Source organism: Rhincodon typus, chromosome 9 (assembly GCF_021869965.1).
Source record: "Rhincodon typus isolate 14 chromosome 9, sRhiTyp1.1, whole genome shotgun sequence".
Taxonomy (NCBI): domain Eukaryota; kingdom Metazoa; phylum Chordata; class Chondrichthyes; order Orectolobiformes; family Rhincodontidae; genus Rhincodon; species Rhincodon typus.
In genome coordinates this window covers 66,693,491-66,720,784 of record NC_063340.1, presented here as the reverse complement: position 1 = coordinate 66,720,784, position 27,294 = coordinate 66,693,491, and the positions used below count along the sequence as shown (strand labels likewise).

The 27,294-nt window shown below is 38.3% G+C and overlaps 1 protein-coding gene across 1 annotated transcript; it reads left to right on the top strand.

Annotated features, from left to right (window-relative positions):
- The first annotated feature begins 1,290 nt into the window (after positions 1-1,290).
- On the top strand, positions 1,291-25,805 carry slc3a1 (solute carrier family 3 member 1). Its single transcript, XM_020514751.2, has 10 exons — positions 1,291-1,791; positions 9,587-9,766; positions 14,416-14,570; positions 17,858-17,983; positions 19,155-19,274; positions 21,220-21,344; positions 22,074-22,275; positions 23,794-23,976; positions 24,763-24,885; positions 25,166-25,805. The coding sequence occupies exons 1-10, from the start codon at positions 1,332-1,334 to the stop codon at positions 25,604-25,606; spliced, it is 2,115 nt and encodes a 704-aa protein (XP_020370340.1). The 5' UTR covers positions 1,291-1,331; the 3' UTR covers positions 25,607-25,805.
- The last annotated feature ends 1,489 nt before the right edge of the window (positions 25,806-27,294 follow it).

Below are 27,294 nucleotides of genomic sequence, written 5' to 3'. Positions count from 1 at the left end.
TTAAGGATATTTAAAACATTTCTATAATATTTTATTGGTGTGTGTGTATATTTTAAGACAATTTGGTTGTTTGTTATTTCTTTAGCTCTTGGTAACCAGGCAATTGTACTTTAATTTCTGTTCAGTATCTCACATGTCACGCAGAAAATTTATAGCCTCTTTATATTGCAGAATTGCTGACATGAGTGGTTCTGATAATATAATTTCCACTTCAGCAGTTGTTAAAATTACCCAAATTACTAACATGATAGTTTGAACGAAGCATGAATACAAGATAAGGAAGTAGAAACGTATTGAACAAAATGAACATATGAAAGTTCGCTGTCTAATTGCACCCCTCACCCATCTCCACCATTCCTGCCCCATCTGGATACAGACGTAGGTACTTTTAGTGTAAGTCACTCCTCTAAAGATTCACTGGCCACTCTGTTAGTGCAGGAACCAAGGGAAATACAAATTATTTGGCAAAGATTTTAAAACAACTTGCATATGCACCAGCGTATAATAACAATATTCTTTTCTACATTGTTCTACAAACAATACATTGTTCTTGTTTGTTGCTCCTTGCGCATACTGTTGGAAATCTTGCAAAATGTATTTTTCTTCTAATTTCCTGAATTATTTAGTGGTGTAGAACAATGTACAAAGAGGTGATGCAGAAATTAACAATTGTCCAGAGAGAGGCAGGAACAGTTCAATGGCTCAATTTGTCCATTGGCCATGGATTTTTGCTAGCTTTACCTGGATTTTCAGCACAGTTTGTGTTTATCTTATTACCAGAAGTCATACCAGTTGCAGAGGTAAGGTGGACTGTACAATCTTTATAGATGAGATTGTAGTGAATCCTGTGATAGGACTAAACCAAAAGAGGAAGTTGGTAATACAATGACTGTGCTTTGAACTTCCAAGGTCAAGAACGTTATATTGCCAGTTTGGTGTTCACTCAGGTTTAAAATAGAGCAGATTAAGGAAGTAAATTAAGTATAATTAAGTGCACTTAAAGTTTTTTTTAACCTTTGAAAGAAATTTAGTTTTGAAACATATTTGCATTTCTATAAAAAAATTAGAATCATATGTGGATTGTTCTGAAATTTTAAGTTTTCGATTGTATTGAGAAATGGAGAATAGTATTTGTATGCTTGGCAAAAACATATCTTTTTCACATAGTTAATGATTTTTGGCCTGCTTACACTATCACCTGTTAAATGCTGGTAAGAGTCTGAAGTCCAAAGGTACCAGATGAGACTGCATAAAATACAATATTTTCACCAACCAGTTCAGAGTTGTAGCTACACAAATAAAAAGTGTGATTGCAAAGCAAGGCATTTAAGATGTCTTTTGACACAAATCAAACCAATCTTGAGAATACGGATCTGAGAGAGGAAAAAGGTAATACCAACCGAGCTTTTGAAGAAGATGAAAGCCAAGAAAGAAGATCTTGCAGAATAAGTGAATTCAGTGAAGGCACTAAACCTAAAGAGGAGCCTGATAATACTTTGAATATACATTGTGACAAGGAAGACCAACTGAGCATGTATGATGAAGCTGGACCCTACGCGGGAATGCCAAAAGAGGTCTTAATGTGCTATTCTAATCAATTACGTTACAGGCTGCCAAGAGAAATTATTTTCTGGCTCATCCTGGCAGCCACACTTGCTCTGGTAGCCTGCACTATCACCATCATTGCCTTGTCGCCCAAGTGTTTGGACTGGTGGCAAGCCAGCCCAATCTACCAGATCTACCCAAGATCCTTCAAAGACTCTGATGGGAATGGTATTGGAGATCTGAATGGTAAGTAACAATAATTCTAGAAGAAAAACAGCAGATATAGTGTACAGCTTTGGTCTCTTTATTTAAGAAAGAATATAAATGCATCGGAGGCAGTTCAGAGGAGATTTACTGGATTGATACCTGGAATGAGTGGATTGATTTATGAAGAAAGGTAGGACAGACTAGATTTGTTTCCATTTGAGTTTAGAAAAGTGAGGTGATGATGTGATTGAAGTGTATAAGATGCTGAACGGTCTTGACCTGAAAGGTGGACAAGAAAAAATGTTTCGTTTTGTGGGTGAATCCAGTACTAGGAAGCACCGTTTAAAAAAAAACAGAAGTTACTCTTTCAGAGCAGAGACGATGTTTTTTTTTTCTCTCAGACGGTTGTGCAACTTTGGAACTTTGTCTCAGAAGCCATTGGAAACAGGATCTTAAATTTTTAAGGCAGAGGTAGATAGATGTATATTAGGTAACTGAATCAAAGGTGTTGTTGGGAATGTGGAATTTGAAACATGAAAAACTCAGCCATGATATTACTGAATGTGTCAAGGGCTGAATGGTCTACTTCAGTTCTGGTTGTATGATGAGTTGCATTAAGATGGTAGCATGCCTGCTCCTACAATAGCTGCCGAAGCAGTGCCCATATTTTGCATGCTAGTGCCTAGACCAGTTTGTCCTGACCCTATCCAAAACTCAACAATTAAGTTTAAGGAATGAATTCCATTCTTCCTCTTCTTACTCAACCTTCCTCAAGGCAAAGATTGAATTATGTTCATAATTGCCAAAAAAAAATCCCTCAGCATTGTAATCGCAATTCAGGATGCAAAGGCTTCCACAGAATTGAAATTCAGCATCAGCAAACACACTGATGAATCTTCCGTACAGCTGTTTGCCTCTTTAAGTACCAATCCTGAATGCCAGTTCTGGCCTTCACCACAAAGGATTGCAAATTAGCCTCACACCACATTGGTACTCACAAGTTGCATTCATGTGCTAATTGTGTTGGAACATTCCGGTTGGAATATCATTGATACTCCTTTGTTTGCTTCAGAGGTTACCCAGACTCCCTAAGCTGTGAATCACAGGACACTGGCACCAGCAGCATTATCAAAGTAAGGAGTATAGTCAGTCTTGCCCTGTGATTTTTGGTATCCTATTGCCCTTTTTGCATGGGGTAGAGGCTTTAAAATTCAGCTATATAAATAATAGTCATAAAGCTACAGTTTCTTTCACTGGCACAGTGCCACATTTGTGCCACAAATGCAAAGTTAACCATTAGTAGCCGTTTAACTTAACTATATGAAGAAACTTGAGTGAACAATGAAGACGATAACAGGGGATGACAGATGTGGTGGTGAAGCACTCATAAGATGCTATTGTCTTTTTCCTGTATGCCTAGTAAACCTACACCAGAAGGACTGGAATGTTTCAAGAATAACCAGCCTTTTTGTGGCAGGCCTGTAGCTTAGTAGATGAGTTGATGCTTTCATTGGATTGAATGCCTATATAACAAATAATTTTCAGTTAGCTGCAAGGCTTCTGATAATAACATTTCCAGAAGATTGGTTCTCAGGTAAAATAAAGTTTAGAACAAGTTGGTGGGGTGTTTCTGTATCTAATTCCAAGGTATTGGTGTTTATTTATCTAATGTGCTTAGTTAACTTAGTCATAGAGTCATGCAGCATGGAAACAGACCCTTCGGTCCAACCAGTCCATGACAAGCATAATCCCAAAGTCAACTAGTTCAACCTGCCTGCTCCTGGCCCATATTCCTCCAAACCTTTCCTATTCAAGTATTTATCCAAGTGTCTTTTAAACGTTGTAACTATGCCCACATCCATTATTTCCTCAGGACATTCATTCAACACGCAAACCATGGTGAGTTTTGAGGCTTTCTGATGGAACTATGTGCCTCAGTGGCTTCTTACTGAATCTATAAAGTACAAGACAAAATGGCTTCCTCACCATGTAGCTTGTCCATGTTCAAAAGCCTGTCTTTGTGAAAGGGTGGTATGTTCATTACACATCCTGGGTTGATGTTTGACACTTTATGATGCACCTAGCCTTTTTTAGACGAGGAAAACAATCATATTAACAAAGAAAAATCAATGGGATCCACTCATCATCTTAATTTTTTTCTGGTTTCTTCCACAACCTTATCAATACCCTGTTACAGATTCGTTAGTCTTCAGAACTGTTCACCTATTTTACTATCTCCTGAAAATTTAATGCTGTTCTCTTCCATCCTGTTTTTAAAAAATCTACGGGGTGAATAGAAGCAGTCATAGATGTAACCTACTGGACATTGCTGTATCTTGCCAACTGTGATAATCTTACCTTTACTCCTACTCTCTTTACACTCTCTGAACCAGCTTTTGTCTCACTTCTTAGGAGATTATTCATCTTGAAAGACACTACACCAGTAGAATGAATATTTTGTCTCGTAATTGTTGCACACAATAGGGTTGTATTTAATAATTCAATGAATCAACAGTAGTTGTGTATTCAGAATTTCCTCATTGAGGGGAGTACTTCTGAGGCTTATAGGAAAACATATTAACATTAAAGAAAAGAGTAATTAGTAAATGCTGAAACTGGTTATAATTGTGCTAGCTGAGCAAGGAGCTTTAACATGGAAGCAGCATAACCCTTTCTGACATTTTAGGTCTGGATGCAGAATCATTCTATTCAATGATGTCAGTTACATATGTCATAAATATTTAGTTACAGCATTATACATTTCGCAAAGAAAGCAAATCTGACTGTGGACATGAAGCGAGGGATGTTCATTTTATTGAATAAAATATGTAGGTGGGCACAAAAATAGGAAGGGATCCACTTAGGTGTGGGTCAGGTTTTCCCACATTCTTTGTGTTCTCAGCTCATTATCTATTCACATTCTGATGAACTTTCATAGTATAATTCTTTAGGAACTTGAGTTCGAAAATGGAAGAATGATGTTTTAGTTTTAAGTTTGATTTGTGTTTCTATATTGTGTGGAGGGGAAAACGTGGTTTTGAGTTTCATTTTAGAGTTGTCCTGTGAATGATGCGGAGTTTCTGGAGATTAGTTTCATTTGCATGCATTTAGATGCAATCTTTAAAACCTTTGAAGTGGATAGAATCAGAGCATCCCCATTGTGTGGAAAGAGGACATTCAGCCCATCGAGACAACACCAACCCTCCAAGGAGCATCCCACCCAGACCTAGCTCCTTAACCTATCCCCATAACCAGCATTTACCGTGGCTAATCCACCTATCCTGCACATTCCTGGGCACTATGGGCAATTTGGCATGGCCAATCCACGTAATGGCACATCTTTGTACTGTGGAAGGGAAATGGAGCCCCCAGAGGAAACGCACGTAGATACTTTGCGAATGTGCAAACTCCACACAGACAGTGGTCCAAGGCTGGAATCAAACTTGGGTCCCTAGTGCTGTGATGCAGCAGTGTTCCCCATTGACCCACTGTGGTGCCCACTGATACTTTAGTGCATCAAGAAAAAGAGTGGAAGAGAGAAAGAAAATTGGGCTATTGCCTAATAAAAAGGTGTCCAATGATGTAGGGAGACAGAAAAAGAAAGAAGTTCATTTAGAAAGGCAAGTTCATTCACAGAAATGAAGGAGTATGGAAACAGAGGTACTGTTAGTTTAGCAGTCCTTGGAACAGTCAGGGCAGGACAAGGGAGAAATCTGAGTTGCTCAAGCAAAAAGCTCGAGAAACAGAAGGCCGTTGAAGTAATTAGTTTAAATAACACATGTTAAGAAGCAAGTAAGCTAAGGCTGCAGCTTGTTTAAGGCTTATAGGAAAACATATTAACATTAAAGAAAACAGTAATTAGTAAATGCTGAAACTGGTTATAATTGTGCTAGCTGAGCAAGGAGCTTTAACATGGAAACAGCATGACCCTTTACTGGACGAAGGATAGGGTGTCCGGAAGGGATAAAGAGAGTTGAATCTTTCTTTCTGATATTTGTAGTGACACCACTTCAAATATTTCTTGTGTAATAAAACATGTTTTTTGTTGTTTTTTGCTTTCATGTGATAAACGTTTATGTTCTTTTGTTAAAAGCACATTGGCAGCTTCATCTAAAGACTTGTGCTCCTGAATTTGCCAAGACCCTTGCCAAACTGTTCCACTATGAAATAAAAGCATCAGAATGGTTTGAAAATAAATCGGAAACTGAAAATTCTAAATTTCACTCTCCAGTAACTAGATTGGATAATGGAGGTGCTTGACAAGTTAAATGCAATATTACACAATTTTTCAAAAAATTATCGAGATACAAAAGCTATCAAAGACTCATAAATTGACTTGTGTAAGTAGGCAAAGGAAAACAACTTTGGCCATAAATTATGTCCATGTAGAGCATGTCAATCATGAAACAACTTTCTTTCAGACTCAATCAATGGATGTTAGGCCAAGTGAGAGAAGAGATCAAGTTTAAAATGCACAATGATATTATTAAACCAAGTCACAGTAGCAGGAAGTCACCTATTGTAGTAGGGTCTAAACATGATGGATCACAATAACTGTATAGAGATTATTGCAAAGTCAGCATGGTAACAAAGGCAGATTCATGTCTGATTCCACAACTGGAAGATTGCATCAAGAAGCTTTGACAAACACAGGGATATTATCAAGTACCTTTGATGACACAGCCAAAGAAATACCAGTTGTTACAATCCTGGATGGACTTTACCAATGTCAAGTCACATTGTTTGGAATGAAAAATGCACCAATGACTTTTCAAAGATAAACCAACAAGGTCATCAAAGCCTTATTCAATTGCATTGCATATGTTAGTGATTTGGTTGTGTTCAGCCAAACCTGGAAGCATTTCCAACACTTAAACAAATTGTTTATCTGTTACAGAAAGTTATTTTGGTCATAAATTAGGCCATAAGTAAATTTGCCAAAGCAAAAGTGGCTTATTTGGGCCACACCTTGTGACAAGGCCACGTAGTAACTAGAGAAACAACAATAAGGATTATCTTGGAGTTTTCCATACCTAAGACAAAACAAGAAATTTTGTAGGAATTAAGTATAAATGAACTTTATCAAAGATTTGTTCCAAACTTCAGCACTATGCTGGATCCTTTCAAAAGGTGTCCAATGATGCAGGGAGACAGAAATAGAAACAAGATCATTTAGAAAGGTAAGTTCATTCAGAGAAATAAAAGAGTATAGAAACAGAGTTACTGTTAGTTTAGCAGTCCTCAGAACAGTCAGGGCAGGACTAGGGAGAAAACTGAGTTGGTCAGGTGAAAAGCTTGAGAAACAGAAGCTTTTGAAGACATGAATTTGAAGACTTTAAATAACATATGTTAAGAAGCAAGTAAGCTAAGGCTGCAGCTTGTTTAAAGCTTACAGGAAAAAATATTAACATTAAAGAAAAGGGTAAATGAGTGAATACTGAAACTGGTTATAGTTGTGCCAGCTGAGCAGGGAGCTTTAATGTGGAGACAGCATGACCCTTTATTGGATGAAGGATTAGATTTAAGAAACAAGAAATTTGAATTGACAAAGGAATATAAGAGGGACTTTGACAACTTGAAAACTGTCCTGACTGCTGTACCATCAAATTATACAAAGCCATTTAAACTGGCTGTTGATGCCAACAACATCGGGTTTGTGCAGTTTTATTATGAGAGGATAAGATGGGGAACAAATGGCAAGTCAATTATTTCAGTTTTTGTTTACACATAGTGAATACATGCCAACACAAATATTAAACTGTAGAAAAAGAGGCTTTTAATCTGGTGTAGTTCTATACCATTATCAAATCAAAATCCTTAACAACTCTGCAGAGACTTTTCTGAAGAAGGATCCTGATCCGAAATGTTAGCTCTCCTGCTCCTCTGATGCTGCCTGGCCTGCTGTGTTCCTTCAGCTCCACATTGTGTTATCTCTGACTCCTGCATCGGCAGTTCTTACTATCTCTGCAGAGACAGTTATTTTAACAGATCATAATTCTCTCACCTTGAAATATTTGATACTGAAATTTTGAGAGCATTGTGAGCAAGTTTATAACTTTAAAAATCTATCACTTAGAAGGAAAAGAGAATGGCTGTCACCTATTTTATTTAGTTGAAACAGACAGTGTTTGTACAAATTCCTTCTGTTTGTGAATCGTATGAAGCAACATATCACAGCAGACAAAGTGCTGACCATACTAATTATGCCTGTGCTTACAAAATTCAAAACACAGTGTCCAACATTTCATGTGATTTTGTGATTGGACAACATTTGCTCTGAGTGTGTGAAGAATTAGACTATTTGCCAATTTAGAATTTGCTACCAGGTTTACAGTGAATGCATTTGTACATGGTGGAAGGTACATAAGTTAATAAAGAGGGCCTCAAAGACAGAAAGAACATGTAGACACATTGAGATAACAAGGTGTAGAGCTGTGAACACAGCAGGCCAAGCAGCATCAGAGGAGCAAGGAAGGCTGACGTTTCGGGCCTAGACCCTTCTTCAGGGTAAAGCAAAATGCTTCGACAAATGTGTCAAAGCTTCAACAAATGGTCGAAAACGCCCTTGACCGTGTCTCTCACATTTCCCGCAACTCATCCCTCACGCCCCCTCCCCGCAATAGCAACCAAAACAGATTCCCCCTCATCCTTACGTACCACTCCACCAACCGCTGGATCCAACGCATCATCCTCTGACACTTCCGCCATCTGCAATCCGATCCCACTACCAAAGACATTTTTCCCTCCCAACCTTATCTGCTTTCCGGAGGGATCACTCTCTCCGTGACTCCCTTGTCCGCTCCACACTCCCCACCAGCCCCACCACCACCAACACTTTTCCATGCAACCGCAGGAAGTGCTACACCTGCCCCTACACCTCCCCCCTCACCCCCATCCCAGGTCCTAAGAAGACCTTTCACATCAAACAGATGTTCACCTGCACATCTGCTAATGTAGTATACTGTATCCATTGTTCCCGATGTGGCCTACTCTACATCGGGGAAACCAAACGGAGGCTTGGGGACAGCTTTGTGGAACACCTACAATCGATTCGCAACAAACAACTGCACCTCCCAGTCGCGAACCATTTCAACTCCCCCTCCCACTCCCTGAACGACATGTCCATCCTGGGCCTCCTGCAGTGCCACAACGATGCCACCCGAAGGTTGCAGGAACAGCATCTCATATTTCGCTTGGGAACACTGCAGCCCAATGGTATCAATGTGGACTTCACAAGCTTCAAAATCTCCCCTCCGCCGACTGCATCCTAAAATCAGCCCAGCTCGTACCCACCTCCCTAACCTGTCCTCCCACCTATCCACTCCTCCCACCTCAAGCCCCACCCCCATCTCCTCCCTACTAGCCTCATCCAGCCCCCTTGACCTGTCCGTCCTCCCTGGACCGACCTATCCCCTCCCTAACTCCCCACCTACACTCACCTTTACTGGCTCCAACCCCACCTCCTTGACCTGTCTGCCTCCTCTCCACCTATCTTCTCCTTTATCCATCTTCTATCTGCCTCCCCCTTTCTCCCTATTTATTTCAGAATCCCCTTCCCCTCCCCCATTTCTGAAGAAGGGTCTAGGCCCGAAATGTCAGCTTTCCTGCTCCTCTGATGCTGCTTGGCCTGCTGTGTTCATCCAGCTCTACACCTTGTTATCTCAGATTCTCCAGCATCGGCAGTTCCCACTATCTCTTCAACAAATGTTTCTTTTTTCACCAATAACTGATATACGTATCATCATAATTACATTTTTGGGAGTTTTAATCTTAATTCTGCATCTAATGTAAAAGAAAGAAGCATATTAAAATATCTTTTATTTGTTTCCACCAGGCATTAAAGAAAAATTGGATTACTTTGTTTATTTAAACATTAAAGCTATCTGGTTAAGTCCAGTGTACAAGTCTCCAATGAAAGATTTTGGGTATGATGTGGAAGATTTTGAAGAAATCGATCCAATTTTTGGAACAATGGAAGAGTTTGACAACCTCTTAGAAGCTGTCCATGACAGAGGTGGGATCACATTGAAATAGTTGAGGTTTATTTTTCGGTTGCTATTATGTTGTAATACCAGTTTGACTAGTTTCTATAGATTGCAAAACACAAATGACAAGTCTCCAATGATCTGACTGTAAATTGTTCTCCACATAGCAGGGAAAGCATTGGTCATGTCTGTCTATATGGGGTTATGTGTGGAGTCCATTCTTTGGTTTAAGTTTTTAATGTTATGAAGGTATGGATTGATATGTTTGCTTTTCTCAAAATGTTAAAAGAATAATCAGTTTAAAAAGAGCAATGGACCAGTTGAATTATAAATATTAATAGCTCCATAGCAACTAATGTTGCCTTGAAATTCATAATCCCAAACTTTCAATTTGCGATGCCTATCTGAGGTTGCAAACCCCACTCTGAAAAGCCATGGCCTATTAGGTATAAAGGTAATATATTTGCGGAGGTGGTGGACTTTGGTAAAGATATTAATGTGCCTTTGTGCCTGTTATCATGCAAGAGGGAGATGGTATAGACATTACAATGATGACGGAAATCATGAAATACAATATTAGATAAAATTAACATTGTGTGAGAGGAATTATTTGAGGGTTTAACATCTTTGAAAGTGGATAAATCCCAGGCTTAGTTGAAATCTTTCCCAGTTTGTTAAAGGAAACCTTAATGAGTGCATAAAGTTATGAAGGGCAGAGTTTCATGGAGGGGCTAGTAGACTGCTCACACTCTATAAAGGTACTGGCTACCAGGTGATAGACTGATAAGTAGCAGGGCACCTGCAGCCATGACTCAGGGTGGGCAAGCTAAATTAGTGCAGAATGTGATTTCGCAGCTAGTGGAAGTGCCACCTTCTGGTGCTACTGACCAATCTTATTAGTAGACAACTCCAATAGAATCAGCAGTGCCGAGTGAACTTTGAAAGGACTACAAGCAAGTACAGGCTGAAGGGGGGTTGGGAGATTTTAAAATTCAGAAAAGAGGAGGGAAGTGGAGTGGGATAGTGCTTTCTTCAGAGGGAGAAGAATGTGTCCCTGATGTACACAAGGAGCTTTCCAAAGAAAGTACCCCTGCTCATTCCCACCCTTTAAAAAGAAATGGACTGCCCACTCCTTCCCAAGCCAACTACGTTATAGTATGGTAGGGCAATATTGGGGTCAGTTAAGCTTAGTTAACCCTTAATTATCTAGTTAAATATGGATGAACTGCCAATTTTGGTATCTATCATTCCACCTCATATTATAGAGTTTGATAGGGAATGGATTGGAAGATGTGGACTGGGTACCTCTGCCCTATTTTTTGTTCACACCCTGCTGAAAATACACTTGGCAGGAACACATAAAATCTAGCACTGTATCAACTGAATTGCTCTATTCTGCTTGCTTGAGGAGTTCATAACCCTGGATTTAGGATATGAAGAGAAAAGTTTAGAGAGGATTTAAGGGGAATTTTTTTTCATTTGAAAGATGGTGGGAAACTGGAACTCACAGCCAAACAAAAAAAGGTGGTAGCACTTGAAGTGCTTTAACCTACAAGGCTACAGGCTGAACTGAAAAGTGGGATTGGGCTGAATACATACTTGAAAGTTGGCAAGGACACACTGGGCCGAAAATCTTCCTTCTGTGCTTTAAATGTCTGTGATTCTATGAAGTCAATGCAAATAAAAATCAGGAGAGATATGAAATGAACTTCCAACTAGCTATCACACAAAGTCAAGATAGGAGGCAAGTCCATAATTTATGAACCACAGAGTATGCAAACCATAAATGTAAGTGACATTTTACATCAGAATAAAAAAAAATTAGAAGGCGTCCCTGATTTATGAATGTCTGACTTATGAAAATATGTACTTATGACTGTGATCTCATACAGGATGTAATTTTAAAGACCTGATACAAACAACTGTTCCAACTTGCATACAAACTGACTTGTGAATGGACCACAGAACAGAACCCTCTCACACACAGAATTTTCCTGCTAGAAAAAAAAATCGCTGAACACAATGGAAATGCCAAATGGAGAAATCTCCCTCTTGATATCTTTAAAGGGAAGCTAATAAGTACATGAGCATTAAAGGGATAGAATGTTAGGCCAACAGGATTAGATGACGTAATGTTTGAGAATACTTGTGAGAAGCATAAGAAATATTAAGCAGTTGTGCTGATTGGTCTATTCGTATACTGTATGTTTTATGTAATAACACAAACTTAAAAAATGTTTGGGAAAGTGCTTTGAATGTCAAGTTCAATCTTGCTACACTTGACATGCAAAGTCAGATATTCACTTGCTATATGCAAGAAGATAAATGTTTTAAAACAGAGTCTAAATCAACACTTTTAGTGAAAGCTTTATTTCAGATATTGTCTATTTGGACATTAGCAAGACCTTTGACAAGGTCCCTCATAGCAGGCCAATACAAAAGATGTAACACATGGGATTCACAGTGAGCTGATAAGATGGATACACAACTGGCTTAGGCCTAGAAGACAGAGAATAGCAGTGAACTGGAGATCTGTGACCAATGATGTTCCACAAAGATCAGTGCTGGGACCTCTGTTGTTTGTAATATACATACATAATTTGGAGGAGAATGCAGATGGCCTAATTAGTAAGTTTGTGAATGACACAAAGACTGAGGGAGCTGCGGATAGTGAGGAGGATTGCCAAAGGATACAGCAGGACATAGATGGGCTGGGGATTTGAGTGGAAAAATGGCAGATGGAGTTTAATCTGGATAAATGCGAGATGATGCATATTGGAAGATGTAATGCAGGACAGATGTTTACGGTAAATGGCAGAACTCTTAGTAGCATCAACATACAGAGGAATATAGGTGTACAGGTTCGCAGTTCCCTGAAAGTGACAACACATGTGGATAATGTGGTCAAGAAGGCATATGGCATACTTGCCTTCATTGGTTGGGACATGGAGCATAAAAATTGGCAAATCATGTTGCTATAGAACTTTAGTTAGGTCACTTTTGGAATATTGTGTACAGTTCCGGTTGCCACACCACCAGAATGATGTGGAGGCTTCGAAAAGTGTACAGAATGGGTTACTAAGATGTTACCTGGTTAAGAGGGTGTTAGCTACGAGGAGAGATTGGACAAAGTTGATTTGTTTTCACTTGAACATCGAAGGTTGAGGGGCAACCTGGTGGAAGTTTACAAAATTATGAGAGGCATGGATAAAACAAATATTCGGAGTCTTTTTCCCAGGTAGAGACATTAATTAACAGTGGACATAGGTTTAAGGTAAAAGGTGTAAGTTTAAAGGAGATGTGAGAAGTATTTTACACAGATGGTGGTAAATGTCTTGAAGGCACCACCAGTGGATAGGGTGCAAATAGAAACAATAGCAATGTTTAAGAGGCATCTCGACTGATATATGAATAGGTAGGGACTAGAAAGTTACAGGCAGCAGGGAGGCAAAGGGCTTTTGATTTAGAAAAGCATCATGAGTCAGTATGGGCTTACTGGGCCAAAGAGCCTGTTTATGTGCTGTACTGTTCTTTGTTCTTTGCAACCTGGAGACTGCCTGTATACATATCCATTAATGAAATGTTTATAACTGGAGTTAGAAATGCTTTGCCTCTCCAATTTAGTTATTATGTAATTTAAACCAAAACACAACAACAAATTAATATGTTTTAAATTATACATTAAGGTACAATTTTACATATACAATTATTTGGAGTCATTTGTAATGTTCCTATGTTAGATTGTTGTTTTTAATGAAGAACTTAATCAGTGAATTGTTTAAATATTATTGTGGGTTATTAGCAGATTAAAATGCAATTTATTGTGTTGATATGGAGAATAATGCCATATCATCACATCGGTTATTTATGATAGTGGCATCATTATGTCATACAGAAGACAAAGACAGGTTGCTTTAATATTGTGTTAATGCAGCTTCATACTTTGTCCTCTCACCTATAAGAGAAAGCTGGAGACTACTTCTGCTAGAGCAGAGAAGCCTAAGTGGAAATTTAAAAGAGTTCTTTTAATTTGAATTACTATAAATAGTGAAAGTCAGCTCCTCTGTTTGAGGAGTCTGTGATGAGCAGGACAACAGAATCTGTTTTACCTTATTGTAGCAAAGATATGCTAGAGTCACTCTGATCTGAATGCTGTAAATGTCTTTAATTCTACTGTTCCTCTTATCTTAACAGCTCATGTTATTTCCACCACTAGTGTTGTATATGTAATAACCAAGGTTTTACATTCTCTTAAACAACTCAAAATACTTCATATAAACACAACATTTGTTTGGGAAAGGGACATTCCTAGGTTAACTGCAGAGCTGGATATTATTCACTGGTTCAAGTGAATAAAGCATTCTGCGAATGGAGGTAATGTTTTATGAATACATAGGAAGCCAACTATTGGTAAAACTCTAATGCCAATGGCAAATGTATGTATTTGAAGAACTAATTCACTAGCATCCATTATCAAAATGTAATTTTCCTGTCTTAAGATGAACGCAAAGGCAGGGAAATCATTCTATTGACATTGAAAGATCTTGTTCTGAACCAGGGTCCAAGTGGTCTTCCTGCATTCTAGTTTTTACATGGTGAGTAATTATGATAATATTCAATTTGATTAACTTTGAAAGAATTAACTTCATTGAAATGCTTTCTATATACTTTTTAAAAGGTTTGAAATTGATCATGGATTTCATTCCAAATCATACTAGTGACAAACACCGCTGGTTTCAGCTTAGCCGGAATCGAACAGGAAAATACACTAATTACTATATCTGGGTCGACTGTAAACATGAACTGAACAAAACCACCAACCCCAACAACTGGGTAATAATGTCAATTAAATTACCTTTTGTGTAATTTCTAACTCCTTAATAAAGCAAGACATGTTAGTTCTATTTTATTACCAATTTTCTTATCTCCTATTCTTTTCCTGTGACCAGTAGTATTCACTGGAAAAATAGTGAGAATAAGTTGGAGTTTTATGATTTTAATGCCAACGGTAACCAGTTCATTTATTAAGTTATCACTGTTGTTACATTCCTTTTGAAAATATAATTGCACTTTGAATGGAAACAAGCTTTCTGATTTGGAACAGAAGCTTTGAGGTTCAGTTTCACAAACATTAAAAACGACACTTCATTGTGTTGTTGCCATAAAGAGCTATTCAAATACTAGATTTTCTGGCGAGAGTTGTGAAGTGTAAAAATTGAGGCTTGGTGATGAATTTATATATAAAGTGATTGTAAGACCACAGTTGGAGTTCTGCTTGTATACCTGAACTTCACAAAGCAGCAAGAACATTGAGGCAAATAAAAAGTGCACCATAGATTCACTGCCTGGGTTATTGCCTAGTATGAAGGAATGTAAGTATGAATGAAGTGGTAGGAAGACAAAGGAGGCCATACTCTCAACATAAGATAGAGCAGTGAAGATGGGGCTACTTAAGGACTAAGGTGAACCAGTGCCATAGGAGTCTCTGAATCTATTGACAAATGGGCAATACAAATCTGTGCCCTCACCAACAAAGACCTCACACATCATAGTAGTGGTTATCAAACCCTTGCAATGACTGTTAAATTCTCTTAGCATTGAATCTCTTCAATTTATACTTCTGGCAAAGGTCACCTGTAGATTTTAGTAATATCTCAAAAAGCGATGAACATAGCTGCATCACACTGGTCACTGATGTCCCATTTGCCACAGCTGGGCAACATGTTAATTTAATGTTAGAGCCTTTCAAAGATTGAGGGTGTTGGATCTCATTTCCATCAATGCAGAGCATCAGGAATTGAACTCACCTGTCTATCAAAATGCGTAGCAATGAGTGAGATTCTTTCTTTACAGAAAGGGCTTCCACTACCAGAATGTCTGGGATTATAATAAGAGATTCATCCATGTGTGCACTCGCTTTTTTGGGCACTGTCATGGTTCTTACATCCTTTGTCAGACGAGGCTGTCTCAGATTCTCATTCTGACCCCCATGGTCCAATGGATGAAGCTTTGAAGAAATGGCTACTGATGCCTCTGTGGAAGCACCAGACGGAGGGAATGAAGTGGTACTACTAATACTGCCTGTTCAGCAGGAAAATAATGCAAGCTTCAGGCTTTTACAAATGCAATTTCTGTGCTAAACTAGTCCCGTGATGCCCCCCAATACCCTTACAATACAATCTCAGTGACTAGTGGTCTGTTGTGCTCTACATAACATGGCCCTGCAGAAAACTGTGGACCTTGATGAGGTCCTGGTAGGAGGCAACTCATTGGGAGAGGAACTGGAGTACGAGGTAAGTGAGGTGGAATTGGAAGCAGAGGGGTATAAAACTGAACAGAGAGGTGCACTGCTGCATGGCAAACTAGTCTTGTGGAGTCCTCTCCTTAAAGTGCACCTGTCAGAACTTAGCCTGGAGGAGTACACCAACAATCATGCTCTGCTATTCTGCAAGCTATCACAAAATGTAAAATGTATAAAATTCCAAGGGGACCACCAAAATGACCAATTTGCCTGATTGACTGCTACTCAGAAAACAAATCACTGTAGGTTTCTTCAGGAACAGAAAATACAACACTTTATTGTAACACAATTTTTAACAAGAGCAGTGAAAAGAAAGGATTTGTAGTTTAGGCAACTTAAACTATATCCTTTAAAACCCTAAAACCAATACATTCAATCACGATTAAGATAAACAGTGTAACACTCATACTAGGATGGAAAATAATACATACAGGGTGAAAAAAGTTCTGAACTTCAGAAGTCCAGATCACAATGTGTAAAGTGTTTTGTTTTTCATGTTGGTGAAACACTGTGTTCTGTAATGTAATGGTTGTCTTCCAATTTGATGGTTGATGAGGTGAACTTACTTTCCTGGTTTTTCTGTCTTTTCTGAGAGAGAAAGAGAGAGAGAGAGGCAGAGAGAGATTTCTGCTGCTTTTGGCAGGTCAGCCAACTGTTGCTAGACACAATTTCCTTAAATTGAAGGATTCTTTGTGCCATTCTTTCTCAAATTCTTCCTTTTACTGCTTCCAAAACACAACATTGTACTGAACTGCCAACAAGGTACAGTGGCACTTTGGTTAGCACTGCTGCCTCACAGCGCCAGACAAGCAGGTTTGATACTACCGTTGGGTGACCGTCTGCGTGGAGTTTGCACATTCTTCTCCTCTCTGGGTTTCCTGTGAGTTGTCCAGTTTCCTTCCACAGTCTGAAGATGTGTAGATGGATTGATCATGCTAAATTGCCCATAGTGTCCAGGGATGTGTAGGTGAGGTGGATTAACCATGGGAAATGCAAGGTTATAGAGATAGGGTAGGAGGGTGGGTCTGGGTGGGATGCTCGTCAGAGGATCTGTGTTTACCTGATGGGCCAAATGGTCTACTTGCACGCTGTAGCAATTTTATGATTCTACAAATATGCAACACTTGATTTCCATGTTACAAAAACCTTTCTTGGCATTCCAGTAAAAATAGTCCATCTCAGTCTATAGTCCCAAAAAATTAAAAATATCTTGACTCTTACAGACCTTCCTCCTCTCCAGGAATGTGATCTTCCCTGCCCCAGATGCCAGGCTTTTGACTTCCTTGAGACATCTCAATTCTCTGTGATAAATTGTAAAACTTAATTGTAATAATCAGATCTCTCCCTCGGTCAAATAACACCCATTTACCTTTGGTGCTGAGTGTCGAAAGGAGACCTACTTTTCATTTGACCACCCCATAACCACCCTTATTAGCACTGGTGATCAGAAAACCCATTCCACATCAATTTAGAGCTCACACCCAAAAATATGAATCTTAATTATTTTCTTATCAGAGGTGGATTTCGCACACAAAAACAGACCTGGTTCCTGTCTCCCGCTTTGTGATGAAAATTCAGTCCCATGCCCAACTTTTAAGTATAATATAGTTGATGATTAGTTAAAGGAAAGAGGTAAAAGCTTATTGAAATGAAGCAGACAAATGGTATTTGAACTATTGTTTGAGTTTAAAGTAATCACTAATACAGACTGGTTGGGCCGAGTGACCTAATTCTTTAAAGGATGTTGCAATGAATTATCATGTGTCAGTCTACAATTGATATTCCAGTCAGGACATTAGTAACTGTCTGTTTTTTTCAGGTTAGTTTATTTGGATACTCTGCCTGGCAGTTTGATGAGGTTCGAGGACAATGTTACTTACATCAGTTCTTGAAGGAACAACCAGATTTGAATTACAGAAATGTTGATGTGCAAGAAGAAATGAAAGTAGGTAGCTTTTGGTTTGTCTCATGGTTTAACTCAAATTATGTTGTTAGCCACATAAATTATCAGCACAAATTTAAGGTTTCTTCATTATTTTAATATCAGTATGAAAAATGTATGCTAACCCATTGTATCCTCCTCCCTGCATTAGAAAATAAAGACACCTGTGGGAGATGTTACAGAAATCAGCATTACGTCTTACTTTTAACACAATACAATCCAACAGAATAATCAAAATTACACAGCTGCAAGATATGCTGTTATCCATGGCTACTGTCTACATGGATTTTCATTCATAGCTAATATTCAAAGTGTATTCTGACACATAGGAGTGGAATATGGAGCAAGGGTCAATTGTGTCACAACTTGTCAATATTTTTATGCCTAATTTTCCTCCATAACTAAGTTCATAAACTATATCTAAATGACATGACAATGCCTCATACTTGTAAGTCATATACATTGGATCTGGGAACTACTTTGTCTGAGTGCCTCACTCCCAGACTGAACAAGGAAATTACCAAATGAACCATTGGTATGTTACTTTGGAGATTTAAACTTATTTAGAAATCATTGAGAGAGACATTTTGGAGCTATGAACTTGGATTCCCAATGGGATATCATGAGTGCACACAATATTTCTGCCATTTTGATTGAATTGGCAGCACAGATTAACATCTGTAATCTTTGCCAACAGTTTTTAATGAACATGCAATTGAAATATTACAATGTACTATGACTAGATAGCCTGCTTTTTTGATGCTGTCTCATGAATGTCCAAGGCACTGGGTATATTTCTTCTGACCTTGTACAAAATGGTGTCATTCAGATCTTTTATATCATCCTTAACAGGCAGATGGAGCCTTGCCTAAAATCTCATCTCAACAATGTCCCCTCTAATAGTGCTTACTCATTACTGTTCTAGAGTGTTAGCCCTGTTTTTATATGTTCAAGCACTGGAGAGATATTTAAACACAGTTGATACTTTTTCACATGATAAACTCTTTAGGTCAGCTTTGCTGTAATCAACTGTTGCCCTCTTGGTTTAGCTTTGGCTATGTAACTCACAGTGCTGTATTTGCTGTTGTGTGCAATTTGCATATTTTAATTTAGGATTTTCATTAAAAATGTGATACATGTGTATGTTAATTTGAATTTTTCTATTTTTTTCAAGAATGTATTACGATTTTGGCTGAAGAAGGGGGTTGATGGTTTCAGAGTGGATGCAGTCAAGTATCTTCTAGAAGCTGAAAGCTTAAGAAATGAACCTCAAGTCAACTTAACGCAGCATCCGGTGAGCAACATGACATCTTACGTAAAATTAGTAATCTCCTTTGGCACTTTTTATGGTACATGAATTGGAGGACTCATTCAGTTCTGGTAATGATGGAAAGATGACAAACAATAAATGTAGATATTACACTCCGTAATTAAAAATGTTCAAAAATGTTGCCAAAATTGAGAACTTACACAAACTTAAAAAATGGGTTGGTTCTAGATGGAAGGATCCATGGGTCATGTTCAGATAATTACAATTTTCAATTATATGCAAAGGGTTGTTATCTGTTATTTGCTGCAGCATTTGCAGTTCTTTAACTTGTGAATGTTGTGAATTGCTGCATAGAGAGCTACGTTCCAGACAGTTTTTGATAAATAAATAAACCAAAGCCAATCTTTACTCAAAATAGCTTTATTTGCAGTGAGACATTAACCGATATATATCTCTTGATAAAAGTGAACCTGTCTGTCATTAAGTATCTCTTTATATACAATAAGGTTAACTATCCAAACATTGTTGTCCACTTGTATTCACTTAACCTCAATTGATACAATTAATATTGCGGCTAATGCTCTCATGGAACAGTGGAAGTATCCCTACAACTAGCCCAGAAACTCTAGGTTCAAGTCCCACTGGTGCCAGAGGTTTTTCATACCATGGCTGAACATTTTGACTAAAAATGACTTTTATGAGCGGCGACAGTGGTGTAATGGTAATGTCCCTAGTCAAGTAATTCACAGTCCTAGGCTAATGCTCTGGGAACTTGACTTCAAATCTCACCATAGCAGTGGGCAAAATTTAAATTTATGAAGGCCTCTTGTGTTGCAGTTCAGGGGCCCTATCTTTGGGTCACAAGATCCAGGTTAGAGGCTCAACTGCCACAGAAGAGTCATAACATGCCTGAACAGTTTGATTGAAAATATAGAGGCTATTAGGACTGTAGTGTCAACAACTAGCAAATGTATTTCAGCAACATATCTTTGCCTTCAACATGGATATTTCTAGTTAAAGGATGATGGCGAAAAAGCAGATAGGACACACAAAATAGCAACTGTAAGGAGAGCATGGAGAAGGAAGGGTTACACAAATCACCCTTCCCAAATTTCAGATTCAAGACATCATGCTTAGCAGTTAGAACATAGAACATAGAACAGTACAGCACAGAACAGGCCCTTTGGCCCATGACGTTGTGCCGTTTTACCCTAAACCTATCTAACCACCACCCCTACCTTATACAATCATCCATATGCCTATCTAACAGCCGCTTAAATGCCCCTAATGAGGCCGACTCCACTACCCTCTCTGGCAATGCATTCCACGCCCCGACCACTCTCTGAGTAAAGAACCTACCTCTGACGTCTCCCCTATATCTACCTCCACTCACTTTAAAACAATGCCCCCTTGTAATAGCTACCTCCACCCTAGGAAAAAGTCTCTGGCTGTCCACTCTATCTATACCTCTGATCATTTTGTACAACTCTATCAAGTCACCTCTCATCCTTCGTTGTTCTAAAGAGAAAAGCCCTAGCTCTCTCAACCTTTCCTCATAAGACCTTCCCTCCAATGCAGGCAACAGCCTGGTAAATCTCCTCTGCATCTTTTCCAACGCTTCCACATCTTTCCTGTAATGAGGCCACAGAGAAAAATTTAAAAGGGACCTAAGGGGCACCTTTATCACGCAGAGGGTGGTGCATGTATGGATGAGCTACCAGAGGATGTGGTGAGGCTGGTATAATTAACAACATTTAAAAGGCATCTGGATGGGTATATGAATACTGATATTTGGCAAGCACCTATCTCCTTTCTAGCTGCATTATTTTCCAAAGTGTATGACAGTCAGATGAGGACATTTCAGTCTCAGGTGTAATGCTCTCCACAATTAAGAATCTTTTGATATTATTCGTCAATATCAAGCACTCATTAGTTGTACTAATTAGATTTTCTTTATTTATTCTTCAAGAATACTATTACATCATATGATGAGCTCTATCATGATTACACAGCCACACAAGTGGGCATGCATGATATTGTCCGTGGCTGGCAACACATTTTGGAAGAGTTTAGTAGAGAACCTAGCAGATACAGGTAAGGAAAACACTGCGTTCAAATATCCTCCACCATCCTCTAAGAAATCCTCAAGACACCTCAGAGTTGTTTAAATACAATTGACATTGTATGAAAAGACATTTTGGCTCAATCCAACAGTCCTCACTTCCCTTCAGCTGCTGTATTTCCCTTTGCGTGGGTTTAAATTAACCCCTTTGCTTTCTTCAATGATGTCTTAGAAAAAAGCAAGAAAATCTAACTTGTAGTCTGCACTTTCTGAAATGCAATTCAGGTAGAAGCGTCAGGTATATTTATCTACCTACAAGCCTCTGTTATCATTGTTTTTGTACTATCAAATGTGAAGTCAGGGACACATCTCGCCACAGCATTTGTTTTTGCGCTGTTCATCTTGTTTGACTTTTATTCTAATTTTCTTGTATTCAGTAAAGAAAATCAATCCTTCATATTAGCCTTAATTTCCTAGGTCCTGGAATACATCTACACCTGCCAAATATATAGGTTCTTTTAAACACTGAAGCATTCCTTTTTATTGTATTTCAGCTCGCTGGTTGCAACATGTTTACTTCCTCATCTTCAGAAAATGATAAATACTGACATAGGCCAACAAAAGCAATGTTTATCCTCACACATGCAAAATTTTGAACTTATTTGCAAGATATAGATTGCACTACTATATCATGATTAAGACACATTTATTGATTGCTTGTCAGACTATAGAATAGATTCTTAATCATTTTATCTTTGCAGATTTCTAATGACTGAATCCTATGACAATGAAGAGATTTATAAGACTATGATGTACTATGGAACACCTATACAACAAGAAGCTAACTTTCCCTTTAACTTCTATCTTATTGATCTCTATAAAGAGATGTCAGGAAATGGAGTATTTAAAATTGTAGATTATTGGATGCGCAATATGCCTGCAGGAAAATGGCCAAACTGGGTGGTATGTATTTACTTAAACTTTATAGCAAATGGCTAATGAATATGACCTTAAATTTCACGGGTAACTGGCACTGTGAGTATATTCAATTCAGTTGTTATCTTGTTCAACTTAAATATACTCCGACCTTGTGGAATGTGATAGCACAGCAGGTTAAATTTAAATCCAAAATTCTCTTTTGCTCCTAAATCTAGTGAAAAGAGTTGTCATTTTGTCCTATGTTGCAGGGAACAGAAACCTCCAGTAGAGATAATCCCTTTCAGCAATCATTTGTAATAAGCTGCAAAGATGACTTGTTAGGGAAATTCAAAACTTATTTTGAAGCAAATAAGGAAATTTTTCTTGGTTTCAGGTTAAATCAAACAAACCTAGGTAATGTGTGTATGGGAATGCATACATTGCAAAGTATATTGTTGTGAAGTTGGGAATAGTGCTTGTGGATTGGAAGGCAGGAAGTTCAGATTTGGTGTTTGTAAAATGCTAGGGGGAAAGTGTTGCATAGTCCCTTTAAAAGATGATGTGCTTTTTCTATGCTTAGAGATTTAAAATAGATGCCTGTGAGCAGCAGCTTGAAAGTTTGCAAGTACACAGAGAGCACCCAAATTGAAACAATTGTATCAAAAGCCTGTACAGTTAGCAGGCCAAGCAACAGTTTTTACCAATACAACAAGTTTTGAATTTAGCCAATCAATTTGAACCAGGCACTTAGATACCAAAAACCAATTAAATTTAAATCTGATGTTTTTGACAACAAAGGACCAATCCTATTGTAACAAATATTGATATGTTATCAAGGGTTATAAAAGGAGGCAGTTGGACAAAACCCAGAGAGCTAACTGCCATCCGCCAGAGCTGACAGCAGTCAGCTCTTGAGAGAATCGCTGGCTCTCACAGCCTCCTCTATGTTTTAGAGAAAGCACCATCTGAATAACAACAGGACCACAGCACAAATAGTTAATATTCCTGACAGAAGAATCAACAGAGATGGCATTCCTGGTAGAAGAATTGTCAGAGAAGGCACAGAACATTCTGGAAGATACGTAACCTGGCTGTAATTTTGAGAGACTAAATTCTATTTTTATTTCATGTAAGTGGAACTTGTATTTATTCCAACAGCATACCATTAGAATCTTGCTTTATTCAGGAATAGTTAGTAGTTAGAGGGATTTATTTGGTTTGTTAATAGGTAACTTGTTTACTGTTAGAGTCAGATAAATAAAATGTTACTTGTTGATTTTAAAGTGAGTGTCAGGAATTTATTTTATTTAACCACTAGAAGTTAATGAAAGGCAGGTTACACCATTTTTCACACTCCTTTTACAGATTATAGGGCAAGGTGCTCCTCTTTGGGTGTTTTGGTTTTAGTTCTCAGAGGGAGGGGGGGTCAACGTCAGCTTTGTAACAATATGTGCAAAAAGAACTGGTTTGTTAACATAACCCACTGGATATTGTAATCCAATGTTAAAATTATTCATTGTAACATAATTAGTTGCTATGTGTGCCCATTTTCTTACCTTTTAGGTAGGAAATCATGACAATTCTCGCATTGCATCTCATGTTGGTGCAATGTACGTTAACGTCATTAATATGCTTCTGCTGACTCTTCCTGGAACTCCTACTATTTATTACGGAGAAGAATTAGGAATGGAGAATATTATTGCATCTGAAGATGAGATTCAAGATCCTTTTGGGAAATTTGATCCAGTAAGTATTTTATTACATTAAGTTTTTATAACTTTTAGGAGGCTAACATTCCACACCTGGAATCTGGGCTCAAATCTGGTTTAGATTGCCGAAATAAAATTACATACTTGATGATTACCAGGTCTACATGAAATAAATTTGGGTAGTCTCCATTCATTTTTTTGTACCCACCTCTCAAAAATCTGTCCATCACATCAGTGTTTATGAGGCTTGGCAGTAAAAAAAACAACACTGATGATACAAGGGGCTGCTCAATCTGTCCTCATGCCAAACAAAAACCTGTGGCTAGCTACAAACGCCCCCTAATATAGCACCCTCTAAAAATTAGTGGCAGGGATGAACTTAGCTAAAAAAAAATAGAGATATTGGGTATATTCACATATTCCGACATTGAAAGAAGAGACACCAAAATTAAGTAATTTACTTGGTAGTCCTATGATCAGCTTGTTGATTTTAAGTTGTAGCAAGATTAAAATTTAAAATTACATCTAAAATTTGCATTTAAATTCATATTGCACTAAGCTTTTCCGGTTCTTAGACTACCTGAAAATTGTCACTAACAGTATTCCTCATATGAACATGGAACAAAACATTTTACCATTCCATAGGCTCAAACAGCAAATATATAGGAAATGTATAGGCAAATAATACGTTTATTATTTAATTTATTTTACATTTATTATGTAATATGAAAACTCTATGCATAAATATTTTTACAGAAGATGAAATTTTAAAAAGTTGAATAACTTTTTCAAATGGCTTAAGTTTCTTCCAATTTTGTTCCAGACAGCAAATCGAGATCCACAGCGCTCACCCATGCAATGGGATAGCAGTGATAATGCTGGCTTCAGTACAGCAAACAAAACCTGGCTTCCTGTCAACCCAAATTATGTTACAGTAAATGTTGAAGTAAGTGAGAGAGAATTTTCAGAATTATTCGTACAAAAACAGATCAAGTAGTTACAAAAAGCTAAACTTGTATTTGTGGAGTTTTAACAATTTACATGCAAAGGTTCAGGTTTAGATCAATAATCAGAATGGGGAAAAGAGCAACTTAAACAATAACTCATTCTTTATCTAGATATTTTAAACCTATTTGGTTTTCTTTGGACTTGCAACTTGTGTGTATTTTTAATTTTACTGATTTATGTTCCTGAAGTTCATCATTTTCTGTGTAATATCTTGACAGGTTGAAAAGGATCAACAAAACTCTACCTTGACCTTGTTCCGTGAACTGAGCTTTCTTCGCCAGAATGCACTGTCCATTCATAGAGGATGGATGTGTTACATATGGAACGATACAGACATATTTGCATATGTGAGAGAACTCGACGGTTTGAATTCAGTCTTTTTGATTGTACTAAATTTTGGTAATGCTTCAGAAGTAAACCTGGCAAGCAAAGTTTCATATCTTCCCAAGGAAGCAAATGTGAGACTCAGTACCGACATTAATAAAATTGGAAATAAAGTTCAAACAGCTTCAGTAATAACTAGTTCTGGTGAAGGACTTGTACTGGAATACAAAACAAGCAATCCAGTTCACACTAAGGCAGAATTCAAAGACAGGTGCTATATTTCACAGAAAGCATGTTATTTGAATACATTGGACATACTTTATAAGAATTGCTGAACTATTAAAACAAATTTAAAAGATGTTCCAAAAATGTATTAATCAATATATATTCAATTAATGTAGTGCACAAAAGAACAAACAACCACTTAATGAAATATTAATGAAATAATAAGAACTTAACCATTGATCTGTGAGCAAATTGCACATCAATAAAACTACTGTTTACTTTCAGCATGCAACATTAAACATTTTTCATCATTTCATAAAACGTTTTCATTTCTCCATGGAGATTGTGATGTCATGAGTAGGGTACCTGCCTCTGAGTGAAAAGTTCTGTGTTCAAGCCCCACTCTAGGTCTTGATGGTCAAAAGAAGTCTGTTCATAATGTGGTCAAACAGGCTGAGTATTAACCTGCAAAACCTTTCAACATATGCCACTTCAGGTGGTAACAGCACGTGGGATTCCTTGTCGGCCATGTGACAGAAAGAAAATTGAACTTCTCAGGATTACTATTTATAGCTCCAGACTGTAACATCAATGTAGAGGTGCATGCTCCCACAGTAACTTGGACTCCAATTGGCTTGATGATACGTGGATACAAATAGGGGATTGTGGAGATTGGTGTGTGGTCGAAGAGCTTCAGGACAGAGGAGATCACCAGGGGGTTGCAGTGGGAGAGAGACCTATTCAGATCTTTTCAGAGGAAGGAGGACAACTTCTTCAAGGTGGGCATCCTTGGAAGAGGCTTCGCAGTAGGGTTTTCAGTGACTTGGAGATGGCAAGAACTGCAGATGCTGGAAGTCAGAGATGATACAGTGTGGAGCTGGAGAAACAGCCCCAACCCCGCACCCCCCGCCACCCATTTATTTCGGAGCTCCTTTCCCGTCCCCAGTCCTGAAGAAGGGTCCCTACCTGAAACATCAACTTTCCTGCTCATCTGATGCTGCCTGACTTGCAGTGTTCTTCCAGCTCCACACTGTATCGACTCTGACATTCAGCATCTGTAGTTCTTGCTATCTCCTATCCGCTGAAAACCCTACTGCAAAGCCTATTCCAAGGATGCCCACCTTGAAGAAGTTGTCCTCCTCCCTCCGAAAAGATCACAGTGGATCTCTCTCCCACTGCAACCCCCTGGTGATCTCCTCCGCCTTGAAGCACTTTGACCACATACCAATCTCCACCACACGCTACCTGCATCCACCTATCATTAAGCCAATTGGAGTCCAAGTTACTATGACAGCATTGACCTTTACATTGATGTTACAGTCCACAGCTATAAATAGTAATCTTGAGAAGTTCAATTTTCTTTCTATCACGTGGCTGACAAGGAAATTGAGCCAGTTGGTCTTGTCAGTGTTAAATTTGATAAAATATTTGCTCATCTGATGTGCAAGGAGTTAAATCTCCAGAAATTTAGGTGAACTCAGGATCCCAATGTCATCTTGCCCTCTTTTAGGTCTCTAGGTCTCTGTGGATTGGGATTGAAGACAAATAGGGAGTCCAACTGGATGTTAACTATGTAATGAACATAATTAAAATGCCAATATGACCTTTTATTTAGCCCTCAAATCTGGCCACTTGTGGTACAGTGATAATGTACCCTCTGGGCCAGAAGGACCAGGATCTAAGCCCCAGAGGTGTGTTATAACATGCCTAAACACATGGATTACTTTTTCCTATGGCCCTCAATTCTTAATTTCCTGGCCAGAGTACCAGTCAGCAACTCACCAAGCCGATTGAGAGA